A 14,262-nucleotide genomic window follows, 5' to 3' on the forward strand; every position below is an offset into this window, starting at 1 on the left:
TCATCCAGCTTCCTTAATATTAACATCTTAACCCCAGTACAGTGATGAAAACTAAGAAACTGACACAATGCTATTAACTATAGACATTAAAATTTTCTATTATGTTTACCACTAATGTCTTCTGAAGTATTTTAAAGCTTTCCTCATTATTCCCAGTTGATAGGTTAAAGACAATTTAAATAACAGTCACACATGTACATTTTTTAAGATGATCTAGCTCCATGGTTATGATTCAGAGTACACTAAGGTGATTTTTGGCTTTCTACTTACTAACTGTATGAACTTGGGCAAGTTACTTAATCCTGAGTCCCCAGTTTCTTCATCTCTAAAGCAGAGGTAAGAAAAACTAACTCAGGGTTTTATGGAAGGTTAAAGGGGATAATGAATATAAACACTTAGCACAGTGATATGTACACAGTAACCACTCTAGCTGCTATTACTATAATTAGAGCTAAAAGGATAAATGAAATACTGGTCCTCTTTGCCTAATAAAAAACAGGAAAAACAAACCCCATGTTCCACCTGATAATGCTTGGTGCTTATACTTGGCATGTGTTAAACTGCCAAGACAAAGAAATATCTTCTCTTGTCCATTTCATTATAAATAAGCTTGTTAACTTCCCTAATAGGTAAAGGAAACTATCACACAGATCTACTCTTCCCTTTACTACTTACATCTTTGACTACATACTTCTCAAGATTTTCAACTGTCTTTTCCTTAAGGGAACCCTAGAGAAAGAAAAAAAAAAAAAGACAAGAAAAGAACAAAATTAATTTTTGAGTTTATTATAAAAACTGTGTCTACTATTAGCTTAAATGCATTTCTTAAATATTTCTAAAATTAAAATGGCAGATGTGATTTGCTGCACATCTATTTTAAAATGTATTTAAAATAGAAATCAAAAGGCATTTCATATTTAATTCAGCACAATTTATAATAAATGTAAACATATTATTAATCAGTTAATGTTATCAGCCAAGCGGGAGATATTTGGAAAAAACAAATGGACCATAATCATCCTGAAAGGATATGTCAAGTATAACCCTAACACTAAAATCTCTTCTAGTAAGTCTGGAAAATGCAAAAGGAAATAAGATCTAGAAGCCAAGCACCACCACTAAGGAAAGACCACCATTACCTCTGCAAGCCAGACAGCCAAAGACAAGGACAAAAGTATTCTAGAGAGCTATCACTAGTGGCAAATCCCGCCTTTTTAACAGTGAAAAATTCTGCTCTGTTTGCACTTGAAAAGTTAATGTCAGACCATAAAAGACACATGCCAGGCAGTAAGCAGGTGAAGCAGCAGCTCCTAGGTACCTTGTAATGAACCCAGTCAACTGCGTCTCTTACATCCTGGAACATACTCCGGTAAGACATGAAGAGGTCCCCATCTTTAAATCCAGTTTCACAGCTACAGAAAGATGAAAAGAACATGACAGGTAATCCAAAGGAGGGTAAATAAAGGGAATACCAAACACTGCCCAGGGGACCCAAAGGTTCCTTTGTCACATAATAAAGGCTGTGTGGCTAATTTGGAAAATAATCACTCCCTAATGAAAATCCATTCTGACCATCAGAGATGACTATAGTGTTCAATGGAATATAGTAACTGTGAACAGATACAAAATGGTAGAAGAGTTTGATAAGGCTAAAAGGCGAGTTCCAAAAATAACAGGTTGTTTTATTCATCACTTGTAAGAAACAGGTTCCCATCAAAGAAACATTTAAAATTGGTAATTTAGGTTCTCTCCACCCTGACTTTTCTGACACTATTTCTAGGTATTAAGGTATTGTCTATTTTTTATTTATCTTAGTGACTTAGTGCTCAACCAAATTTAGTGCCTTGAAGTGGGTAAGGCCTAAAGAGGATAAGAAGTTAGCAAACTCTGGCACATATGGCCGAACTTACAATTCCCCCTAGAAAGGAAAGGAAATCTTTTTCAAGACTTAAGCACATTTTTACTTCAGGGAGGATAAACAGTATCTTCCTCAATCAAATCTTGCTGGGCCTGGGAATGAAACGAAATTACTACCCCTGAATGGCTCCTGGGTAGCTGCTGTGAAATGAGTTGGGGGGTTTTAGTGCAATTCTGCTTGGACAGATAATCATCACACAAACCTCCCACTCAGTTGTCACAATTAGCACCTCTGCTGGCCGTCTTCATTCCCAGGAGAAGCCAATCAGAAGTGGTCCCTTCCAAACATGGCTGCAGCACACTGGCAAGGAGAGGGCCGTGTGGGAGGAGAGAGCCTGCATGGAGCTGCTGGTGCTGTCCCATCTCTCAGGCTGGCAATGTGGCATCTCTCACTAGCACTAAATTCACTTCAGAAAAGCAGAAAAGACCTACAATGGCCAGTTCTCTAAAACCCTGTACATTAATTTTTAAAAAATCAATTGGAAAAAGAAAATTACAGTACATACATACCTGGTATATCTGGGACAATTAGTAAAAAAATCTACTAGGCAGGCCAACAGGTAGGTCTCTGAAAAATGAAGAATAGATATTCATAAGCTATAAGTGAGATAATTAAAATCTGTTTATCTCCCTTGAGCAAAGACAAATGATCATGGAAAGAAGGGGAGACATCAGTATATGTAAGCATAGAATGAATCTACCTGGTAGGTTGAAGAGTGTGTTCAGAATGTAAAATCTTTCAGTGTCATCTCGTTGAATAAATTTATTTGGATACTGCTCTCTAGTTTCTGGTCTGAAAGAAAAAAAAAATTAACCGACATTCAAAAATGATATAAATCTGAGACGTATTCATCATTCAAAAATTAATTCAAATATTTTGGTGGCTATATGCAAGGCGGGGTTCCAAATAATACACGTGGGAAACTCTGAAAATGAAGAGGCTCACTCACTGTTTCAGCCCCTAAAACATTCTCAGTCTGGCTAAGGGAGGGAGTCGCACACACAGACAACTGTACAGGTCCAAAACTGAAACTCCAGTACTTTGGCCACCTCATGCGAAGAGCTGACTCATTGGAAAAGACTCTGATGCTGGGAGGGGTTGGGGGCAGGAGGAGAAGGGGACGACAAAGGATGAGATGGCTGGATGGCATCACTGACTCGATGGACATGAGTCTGAGTGAACTCTGGGAGTTGGTGATGGATAGGGAGGCCTGGCGTGCTGCGATTCATGGGGTTGCAGAGTCGGACACGACTAAGCGACTGAACTGAACTGAACTGAAAACAGAACTGCCCCAGAAAGGTGCAAAGAGCTATGAGAAAACAGAGGGAGGGGAGACAGACCATTTCAACTTAATGGGTAGAGAAAACGGAATGTAGAGAGGAAAACCTAGGAAGAATCCATGAAAGTCATGGCATATGAGCTGATCCTTAAAAGCTAAACAGCCCAATCCAGAAACTAGTCAAATTCAAGTGGAGAAAGGGGAACAGAAAAATAAAGCTAGAAAGATGAATTGAGGCGATCGTGCTATTGTTTTTATACATTTTTCATCTGAGCTAAATTATAAAAGTATTAAATTAGTAAGAGTATTAGGATAAAATGGAAAAAGAAGTGGCATGTGTTGCAAAAAACGGCTACAAATCTTTCCTATCCCTTAGTAGTGTGACTTTGCAGTTTCTCCAATTAAGAGGCACAGTCTCTCTCTCTATCCTTGAATACAGGCTTGAGTAACAGAAAATGGGATCCAAGAAGACTTGGAAAACACTTGTGCATTAGGGCCAGTTACTCCTGCTAGAGAATAAAAGGCCCCATGCAGAAATGAGGTGCCCCTGCCAACAGGCTGCCCGCTGTCAGACATGTGCATGAGGCCATTCTCAATCAGCTGAGCGATTCTGGAATTGCTCAGCTGACTCAGAATTTTCACCTAAATCAAATGGCTACTAGTTTAAGCCACTAAGTTCTGAAGTCATTTATTATACAGCAAGAACTAACCCCAGTCCATGGGGTCGCAAAGAGTCTCACATGACTGAAGGACTGAACTGAAAAACCAACTGACACAGACACACAGGCCTGGGAGATCAGTTAGGGGCTCCTGCAGGAGTCCAGCTGAAAGCATGACGGGCATGGGCATGTCCTAGAGTGGGCACAAAGGAAATTAAAGAGAAGAATTACTCAAGAGGGATTGCCAAGGTGAAAAGAACAGGCAATTGAACAGATGTGGTAGACGAGGGACATAGAGCTGAAGATGATAATTCTTACTAAGGTGTCTCTGAGAGGGTGGTGGTAACATTAACTGAAACATAAAAACTAGATAAAATACAAGAGGAGTTTTATTTTGGATACATTAACCTGAAAGTAAACATTTTTATAGGCAATTAGAAACAAAGGTCAAGAACTTAAAACTGGGATTCAAATTTGAGAGGTTGCTGTGATCATCTACATACAGGCTAACAGATGCAGTCGGGTAGACTATTAGAGCAGAAGAGGCCACTTAAGAGTGTAGAGAAAGAAGAGAAGACTGTCGAGGGCCACAGAGGACATTCAGAGTTTAAAAGAAAAAGCCAGTGAAACAAACAGAAATTGTTAAAGATGCATGAGAACCTTGAAGAGTGAAATAAAACACTGCAAGAAGAGGAAGGGGATAGTATTAATTATTACAGAGAAAACAAACGAGAAAAAAAACAAAATATAAAAACGCACAGTCCTCACAATGAATATATGAATATTAACTAACTTAAATAAAGGACATCAAATTTAAATTTCATACTCAGGATAACTTGGGTAATGTTTGTTAACTACAAATGTCATACACTCTACTTAGAAATATAAAATCACACTGGTTCCCTGTCCTAGTCAGCATTCTGAAATAAGAGTTTCCAATGAAGAATAACTTTGTGGAGTATCATATCTTCTAGTCTTCCAAGATTTTCTGTAATGAAAATTAAAGCAGAAAGGAATAGTAATGATGTACTTTCCTCAGTCAGGTTTAGTAAGATGACACTGTCCTCTTAAATATCTTTCCCTATTCCCTTCATCATTTAAGAGTAATTCCTTTACATAAGGAAACTTAATCATTAGGCAATTAGAACCCAAACTGACTTATAAATACAGTTAGCAATTACATTTTGTTTAAGTGTCAAGTCATGCTAGTATACATTTAAAATGAAAACTGATTCATGGAGAGGTAATATATTATAAAAGAAGGGATGCTTGACTTAAAATTAGGAAGAAAACAGAGTTCAGTATTGCTAACTATCTGTGACCCACAGAATAAAGATTTGACCTCAACATTATCCTACCCTAAAACTTTAAAAGCCTTTACTATTGCCTGAAAAGAGGTTCCAACTCACAGGCAAGGCATGTAAGGTGATGCTTGGTGGAGCCATAATTTTTCTTCCAACTTTGTTTACCACTATACTTCAATAATTATCTCCATTTCTATCCATCTTCATTCTGGCCTTCTCCATGGGCTTTCTAAAGACTGTACAGTGCTAAGTACTGTTTGAATGATTCTGCATGTAACTCATAAATGATTTATTTTTGAAACAATATTAAATATATTTCCAAAGAAGCTATTTGGAAATTTTATTGGCTTCTTTGGCGGGGGAAGAAAGGAGGTCTGTAGATCTTGAGTTAGTAAATCTAATTGTAATTCTAACATATGGAACTGCTTCTCTTTCTTTTCTTCTCTATCTCCCACCCAATAACACAAAAATCCCTCTTCAGGAATTCATAAATAGAACCTTGGTTCATCATCATTGGGATTCTGAATTATAGTGACAATATCCATACATAAAAGAGTCTGGGTTTCTAGTACTATCTGCAGTCACTTCACCTTCTAAATCCTGCCTTTTGATATTCATGAACTTGAACAAATCCCTCAGAGAGAAATGGTGAAAGAAAGAGATATAACTACTGGTCTAATCAGATGTGTCAAAGTAGGGTGTTTATTTCATACTGTCCTCACAGTGTATACCTGGAAATCACTGAGCCTGTGTAATGCCGGCTAAAGACTTAACGGATGATTCAGTTCCAAATAGGGCCTGATGGGTACCTCAGATTTAAAGGGAACTCTGGTACAGTTTCAGTTAGTGTCTCATTACAAAAAGGTATTTACCAAAAAGACATTGTTTATTTAACAAATTTCAGTGTAGACTGTGTGGTTTTTACTACTTTGCTATTGAAAATAAATAACAGACTGATACTTAACCCATATTGGTTTTAAGAGTTGTTCTGACCCTAATAGTGTCAGTGGTAAATTAAGTGGTATAATAGTAGAGAAAACATGTAATTGTAAAGCCACAATTACAGAAATTGTCAAACTGGGGTATTGTGATTTTTAAAGAAAAAATTTGAGATGTTTCACACTAGACACTAAATTTTATCTGCTGTTTATTACTAGGGTGGAGAGTCCAAACTAGTAAGACTAGTGGAAATATGCTAATTATGAAAATAAAACTTATCCTTATTTGTTTCAAATAGTATCACTCTGTATTCATTTTAACCCCATGTTTAAAAAAATTTAACCACATGATCAAATACCTAAAGGTATACATTAGAATTTTTAAATTAATATATTCGCTGTTAAAAATCTTAGTCATTTACATTGCTGTAGTTTTAAATTTTTCAAAGCACTTTATGTACATACCTCTTCTGAGCAGCTACCTGAGAACTGTATTAAAAAGGAGAAAATAAAAATCTTAGAATTTCAAATAAGTCAAAGCCACTACAGTTTTTTGGGCAAGTTTCAAGATTAGCTTTGTTGGATGCTATATAATTTTAGAAGGCACTTAATTTAAACAAAATGTAACTGCTAACTATATTTATACATCAGTTTGGGTCCTAGCTGTCTAAAAAATAATTGTTAAGTATTCTTATGTAAAGGAATTGCTCTTTAATAATGAGGAAATAAGAAAGTATATTATACTGGGGAAGATAATGTCATCTTCATATTGTTTGACTATAAAAACACTAGAAAGAGGTTAAAGGTTCTTTGTACTCACCCCCTTATGAAGTTAAATCCATGTGCACAGACCAAGAGGTTTCCATAGGCATCAACTTTCAAAAGATTTCCATACAGTGTATCAAATACTAGTCCCCTATGTGAAAATGAAGATATCACCAATCATACAAAGTAATAAAGGCAATGATCTAACGTAGTATTTACTCAATCACCACAAACCAACCTTTACCTTATTCAGGTTTTATGGTGGCTCAAGTATGTACCCAAAAATACAACCCTAGAGGGTAAAGTGAGTGAATAAAATCTTAAAAACGAATCCCAGAGCAACTAACAAATACCTAACTCTGTCCAGATGAATAATCACAACTGTTTTGTGTGAGAGAGCTTAATCAAACAAGGTGTAAACAATAATTTCTCTGAATACAGCTGGTTCTGTTCTAAAACAGAGTTTCTTTTTATTCCCTTGGACAACTGAGCTGGCTTCTATTTCCCTCTATTAGACATTTCTCGTGCCGCCTGAGGTAGCCTGCGGTTCCCCTCGGACGGAAGTGCGTTCCACTGCCCGATGAGAAGTGAAGAATTCTTCCCAAGCCCACCTGTCCAGTCCATCGTATCTCGCCCCAGGACTTTCGTGAGAAATGTTGTGAGCCTGGCGGGCTCCAGTCCATGGGGTTGCAAAGAGTCAGACACGACTGAGCAACTAAGCACGCATGGGACATATACAATGGCATCTCAAAATAAGCCTCATCTTAACCTCAAATCTTTCTTATCAAATCCAGAAATGGAAACTGCCAAGAAGGCTCCTGATTACCAAGTTAAATATATTAGCAAAACATGCTATTAGCAAAACAAAACATATTAGCAAAACTCCCAACAGTGTAAGGGAGGAGCATCTGCCATTACTGACCACCAGTTTTAATAATCCCTCTTCTCATAAATTTGTTGTTGTTTAGTTACTACATTGAGTCCAGCTCTTTTGCAACCCCATGGACTGTAGCCCACCAGGCTCCTCTGCTCATGAGATTTTCCAGGCAAGAATACTTGAGTGGGTTCCCATTTCCTTCTACAATCTTCCCAACCCAGGGATAGAACCTGAGTCGCCCACATTGGCGGGAGGATTCTTTACCACTGAGCCACCAGGGAGACCCCTTCTCATAAATGGACCTTCTTTAACAGCAATGAACTAAGTTCAAAGTTCAAATCAGGAACACAAAAGATATGGTGTACATAAAAGGTCATAGTAATTTCAGAAAACCACCCCAAAAAACCCCAAAGACCTTTTGATGTTTTGTTGCATCTTTTTGTTTGTCTGGGGAATGGCGTTGGTTAGGGACACATTTGGCATTATTAATTTGGGGGACAAAATGATGGGTTTTAATCAAAAAATAATCTTGAAAAATTACCTGGTAGGGAATGTAGAGTCATATGCAAAGCTGAGAAGTTCCTGAGGATAGCCAATAGAAACTAATCTCTCCACGGTAAGCTCAAAGCCAAGGGACTCATACTCCGGGGACTTGTACACTGCACAAAGAGGAGGTTCTCATTAGAACACAGCCAATTAAAATGGAAGGCAAACGAGCGAATTTCTACTTTCCCAATTCCTCTCTCCTACTAAATTTGCCATTTTTCTTCTTTTCCTTCAAACTCCATGTTTTGTACTGCCCCAAGTAATCGCAGAACTCAACTGTTAGTCTGTGGAAACAGGTCATGTTATGATAGGAGAAGCAGCAACAAGATGAATTATCAGGCATCTCAGATTTTTCCTTCTTAGGAAACCTAATCCAATCATTTTTTCCTTTTTATTCTCTTATGCCCACAATCTAAAGGTGGGGGGGGGGCAGGGAATGTAATATGCACAGCTGTGGTATTAACCATGGGAATATAACTAATATAAAACTAGATAGAGAGGTCTATGTAAGTTGAAGTCCTCACTGATGTACATGACTGGTATAGGAATCTTTCAAAGCTATATATTTTTAAAAAGACTAGTCTATTTTTAGAATTACTATCTGGCTTAGGAGTTGCCTTAAACTCCAACCAGCATAATTCTATTTGTTAGGATTTACATGTTTTCTTTATCAGTACAATGTCATAGCCATCGAAATTGCATTTTACAAATTTTTAGTGCTAAAACAACCATAAAAAGACATGTCTAAGACAAGGAAGTCTGAATATGAATTGGGAATCGGACATTGAAGAATTATAACTCATTTTATTAGACCTGATTATGGAAGTAAGAATATGTGCACGTGTGTGTGTGTGTGTCTGTGTGTGTCTGTGTGTGTGTGTGTGTGTGTACACACCTCCTTATCTGCCAGAGAACAATGAGTTTTTTATAGGTGAAGTAAAATAGACTTTGGAATATAGGGGTTTCTCTCAAATATAATGTATGTCTGAAGTTTTCTATAATGAAAAACCTTTCCAGAATCATCACTGCTGCTGCTGCTAAGTCGCTTTAGTCGTGTCTGACTCTGTGCGACCCCAAAGACGGCAGCCCACCAGGCTCCCCCGACGGCAGCCCACCAGGCTCCCCCATCCCTGGGATTCTCTAGGCAAGAATACTGGAGTGGGTTGCCATTTCCTTCTCCAATGCATGAAAGTGAAAAGTGAAAGTGAAGTCGCTCAGTCATGTCCGACTCTTAGTGACCCCATGGACTGCAGCCTACCAGGCTCCTCCATCCATGGGGATTTTCCAGGCAAGAGTACTGGAGTGGGGTGCCATTGCTTCAGTATAAAGAAAATGTTGCTCCTTTAAACAGCTTTCTTCCAAAATAAAAGATGTAAGTAGACATTCTTCCATCAGTTTTCTAGGAGCAGGTAAGCCATATTAAAAATTTAAAAATAAAAAACACCTGCGATCTTGCTAACTGCCAAATGAGGCCAAAAAAACTCCCCAAACATCCTATTCTTACGTCTCATAATAATGAAACTATTACTATAGTTCTTCTATCTACAATTAACATGGCTCAAATGGACTCTTCATTGTAATTAGTCTGCCTATCCAATTTAGAGCTAATATTTTAATGAGTATAACTCAACTTTCCCTTTCGAAAACAATCCTTTAGAATATTTCTGGAAATACATAAAATGGTAATTCTGGTTGCCTCCAGAAGGGAGCTGAGTAGCTAAGACATAGGAGAGGAAAAGAGACTTTCGTGTACCTTCTTCTGTACCTTTAAAACTTGTAATATGTTAATATATTTATTCTTTTTAAATTGAAATTTTAAAAAACAAGGTGAGCTTTCAAAATCCTTCAATAAACATTTATCATATTAAAAAGCCTACAGATTTTAAGGTCCTTTAGGAGATGCTTAAGTCTCAGCTCACCAGAAAAATGTCAAAAGAAGCTGTCATTTCTTCTGTGGAATGATGATTTCATGCTAACTCTGGCTAACATTTTCAAAACTGGCTATATTTTTCTCCTCCTCTCAATTCCAGCGCCATCCTCAGCCATCCCTCCCCCCAAAAACTTTTTAAATCCTCAGGCCTGGAAGATGCACACTGTTGTAAAGGAAGCGCTACGTATATATACATGCAAACAGAACAGGAGCTGGTGCATTATCACAAAAACTAGGAAAGCATGGTATCCGTTGATGTCAATTTGAATTATTTTGAGAATATAAAATAATATCTCACCCCCCGTGCTTCCGCCTCAACTGAAAGTAAATTTCATTTTAACAAAATTTTCACAAAACAAAGATTACTTCTCCATCCTATCAAAGCCCCACTTACTTCAAACAACATTTTATTTAATGGAACAAAATTCCTGCATAGCAAAGTCATTTGCATAATCCACTGACACTTATTCTCATAGGATTTGGCCCATATAAAATGCTTTCAATTATTAAATTTTCATACAGATAATTTGCTGGATATACCTTAAGAATGGGAGACAGAAACAAAAGTTAATCATCCCCACTGATTACCTCTAAATGAACAATTTTCCCTAAAGAAGTGATGAATAAGTAATATTCATTAAAATCTATTTCTATGAGGCAATTAGGACTGAAACCCAAATCAATTTATTGAGAATTTTTAGTGAAAAAAATATGGGAGGCTAGAGAACACAATTTCCCATTTTGCCACCATAATGAAGAGCAGAAACTAAACACTATACTCCTGTCACGTTTGCGTTTATTCCAGGGCAGAACTTCCAAATGATTGTCTAGAAATCCCACCTACTCAAGTCAATACTTCAAATTTCCTTTCTCTCAATGAGTTTAGGATGCTTCCAAAAAATATACTGTGTTTTCCCCAATTGCTTTTAAAGTTGCATGACAAGTACAAACATCAGCTGAAGCCAGAATTTAGGTTTTCCTGAGTCTCATCCAAAGCTTTCCATGGCGGCATATAGTGCCACTATTAAAAATGAATTTCTAGACTGCACAGACCATCGAAGTTTAGGCTTGGGTGTTGAAACACACTACTCTCCCTCCAGTTTCTTTCAACTAGTCCAAAATAAACTGTTCTATTCACAGATGGGAATGGATTTAGCAAAGAGAGTCCAAGTTCCACTCTGACAACACTATCTATTTCACTAAGCTCGATGTTAATCAGTAAGACCTACAAGCTATTGACATTTTCTCATAAGCTTCCTGGATAATCATTTCAGTAACACGAACTCCCGGGTCACTAAATCATCTGCTAGAGAACTATACACTACAACCAGCGCTGGAGAAGCAGAACTGCAGCCGCACAGAGCAGGAATCTAGATGTTAGGTTCTAAGTGTCCCCTGAGGATAATTACAATCTGTTCTGACCTGGTGGCAAAAATGCCTACTCTTGAAGCCTACATAGTACCATCATGCCTCAAATGAATAAATAAACAAAAAGCAAAATTCCTCTTTCAGTCAACCAGGCACTTCAAAGCCAGCCTTGACATCTGTGGGTAACCATATGTATCACCTCAGACTTAGAGCTCTATATGCCTCTCCACAGCTGCAAAGGCTCTAATTTCAATTCCTCTGGCAAAACTGGCAAGTAAATGATGCACAGTTTCAAACTCAGTTCTTATAACTGACTTACGAAACACAACCGATAGCTTCAGGCGTAAACATAGCCTTACACATGCACCACTTATTTCTTCTTCAAGAAGGTCTCAGGCCTATCCTAATTTACCCAATATCCAGAGACAAAGGAAGAGGTTATTTTAAGGGCCAGAGTCCAAAAAAGAGGCCTGCTTCAGGCACCAGAGCACCACACAGTGTTCTCAGGTTACGTAACCAGACTATAAAGAGAACAACCAAAGCTTTGAGAGCTGAAGCTACTGAGAGCATTTGAAGATACTCTTTACTCCATAACCTGCGAGAGAGAAAAACAGTTCTTCCAGAAGTATCAACTGCCTGTTGTGGGGATGAAAGCTGTGGGCTCTGTTTTGAGTAGATTTTGTTCATATAAGATCAATCTACATTAGCGGAGACAGTCCCTTTGGATGAGCCGAAAACTTTCTGCAGGGAAGTCTGGAACTCTCATGCACTTTTTACCTTTGCCACCAAGACACACTGTGTGACAGTTTAGAGATTTTAGAAAAAAGGAAGGGCAAACCTCTACAGAGGTTCCAGCCTAGCAGAATGCTGCTGCCAAAATGAGAACTCACATGAGGCAGACGCAGACGCAGAGTGTGTCACTCCAGTCTTGAAGGAGTTACACTGGCTCTCCTGTTAAAAAACAAAACAAAGCAACAAAACAAAACAAAAACAAAAACTGGTTTTAAAACTGTTGTGATGGGCTGGAACAGAGAGATACCATTTGGAAATTGGTATTAATAGGAGTTACTACCTCCTATTTAGAAGCCTCTGACCATCACTAAAATTCATCTAATTAGCCATAACAAGAAAATTGAAGATAAGCTTAAGTATTATACATTATTTAACTTTTCTTATACCCTAAGCCTAGAATACAAGCCTGATCCTGAAATGTTAAGTCAAAAGACAAATAGAAAAATAAATTTCTTTTGCCTTAGTTTATTTTTTCTGCTACATTTCAGGTTTATATGCCAAAACTGAATACAACTGGTAAACAGTTTAAAATTGAACTACAGTAGGTGAAACAGACTAATAAAGAATACAAGAATAAACCAGAGCAGTCTCATCTCACTTTAAAGTGCTCATTTAAACAAAGTCTGCTTGTACCTAACAACCCACTTTTCTACCCTTCCAGCACCTAAATCTGTAATCTTGATCAGGTAAGAACCAACTTCCCCTATTCAAAATCTAACTTGATGTCCAAATATGGAACAGAAGGGACATTTTTTTTGATTCTGTGAATGGATATTTGCCCTTGGTAAATGGAGTCATATTATTTTATTTTTTAAAAGTTAAAGAAACTACCTAGTCTAGTAAAATAACTACCTTGAAGATACATAAATCCTTTCAAGATATTGATAAATTTAGGATATGAATTATGTTTAAGTTATAGGGTGTCATTTTCCCTAGAGACATTTAGGTTTTTGAAAACATATGGTTAGATTCCTCCAACTTCTGTATTTTTTGTGAAAGGGAGATGGTACTAATTGGAACAGCAAAATGACCAAATGCAATGTTGAGAATTTCTAAAACTATTACAACTAGGAGAAACAAATATTACCAATCATACTATGAAAAGCAAATATCCAACACAACCACTCAAGAACAGTTATTTGCTTTTATGCTATAAATGTGATCAACATTAACATTCTTTATTTAGGCTACATGATCTTGGTTCTCTGAGCTAACTAGGAAAGGTAATAATTCACATTTTCATTAAGGAAACTTTAAATTAAATCTATCCATTCTCATATAAACAAATACCAGAGAGCCTTTTCTATTTTTCACAACTATTTGAAAGCCCCAACATGCTATCATAGACAGTCAAAAATTTTTCTCTCTAACCTATGAGATCATAAATGATCTAAAAAAAAAAAAATGAAAAATTCTAAAAACTACCTCAATTTTTAAGTACCTAAAATCCAAAAGCTAGGTACCATTCAACACTTTCAGTAATACAAAATAAAACCAGCTCCAACATGGCTAAATATCTAAGTAAGTGAACAAGTAGAGTCTGAAAGACTGTCAATCTCAATTCATTGCCAATGCAAAATTAAATGGTAATTAGATTTATTTCTTTAAAAAGTTATTAAGAAATTAAGAGTATTTATTTTAAAATAAAATGAAAAAAATTACCTAACTCAAATTTTCCCCTCTGAGAACCTATATGCTTAGTAGGAATGTGTATTTAGACTAAATTTTTCATTTTAAAACAGGAAAACTGGCATTTTTTGAAATAATGACTTTAAACACCCTCTTTAACCAAAGAAGATGCTTGTTAATTTTTTTAAAAAAGAGAGAAATAGCTACTATATAATTTTTCCCTCAAGTAAGAATAGATCATCACACTCAAATGCCTG

At 36.9% G+C, this 14,262-nt stretch overlaps 1 protein-coding gene across 18 annotated transcripts in view; it reads right to left on the minus strand.

The window, feature by feature from the left end:
• The window catches only part of NT5C2 (5'-nucleotidase, cytosolic II), a 95,559-nt gene that overhangs the window by 8,516 nt on the left and 72,781 nt on the right, over positions 1–14,262 (minus strand). For 3 of the 18 annotated variants that reach the window (XM_040254329.1, XM_040254331.1, XM_040254333.1), the window contains 7 exons: positions 8,282–8,399; positions 6,919–7,014; positions 6,564–6,587; positions 2,619–2,710; positions 2,428–2,485; positions 1,319–1,412; positions 676–729 (listed from right to left, as the gene is read on the minus strand). In XM_040254329.1, the coding sequence (XP_040110263.1) occupies positions 676–729; positions 1,319–1,412; positions 2,428–2,485; positions 2,619–2,710; positions 6,564–6,587; positions 6,919–7,014; positions 8,282–8,399 (536 nt within the window). Of the gene's footprint in view, positions 1–675; positions 730–1,318; positions 1,413–2,120; positions 2,346–2,427; positions 2,711–6,563; positions 6,588–6,918; positions 7,015–8,281; positions 8,400–12,474; positions 12,536–14,262 lie in introns of those variants that run through there. The other 15 variants (XM_040254338.1, XM_040254340.1, XM_040254337.1 and 12 more) reach the window with 10 other exon arrangements.

Source organism: Oryx dammah, unplaced genomic scaffold (assembly GCF_014754425.2).
Source record: "Oryx dammah isolate SB20612 unplaced genomic scaffold, SCBI_Odam_1.1 HiC_scaffold_14, whole genome shotgun sequence".
Lineage (NCBI taxonomy): Eukaryota > Metazoa > Chordata > Mammalia > Artiodactyla > Bovidae > Oryx > Oryx dammah.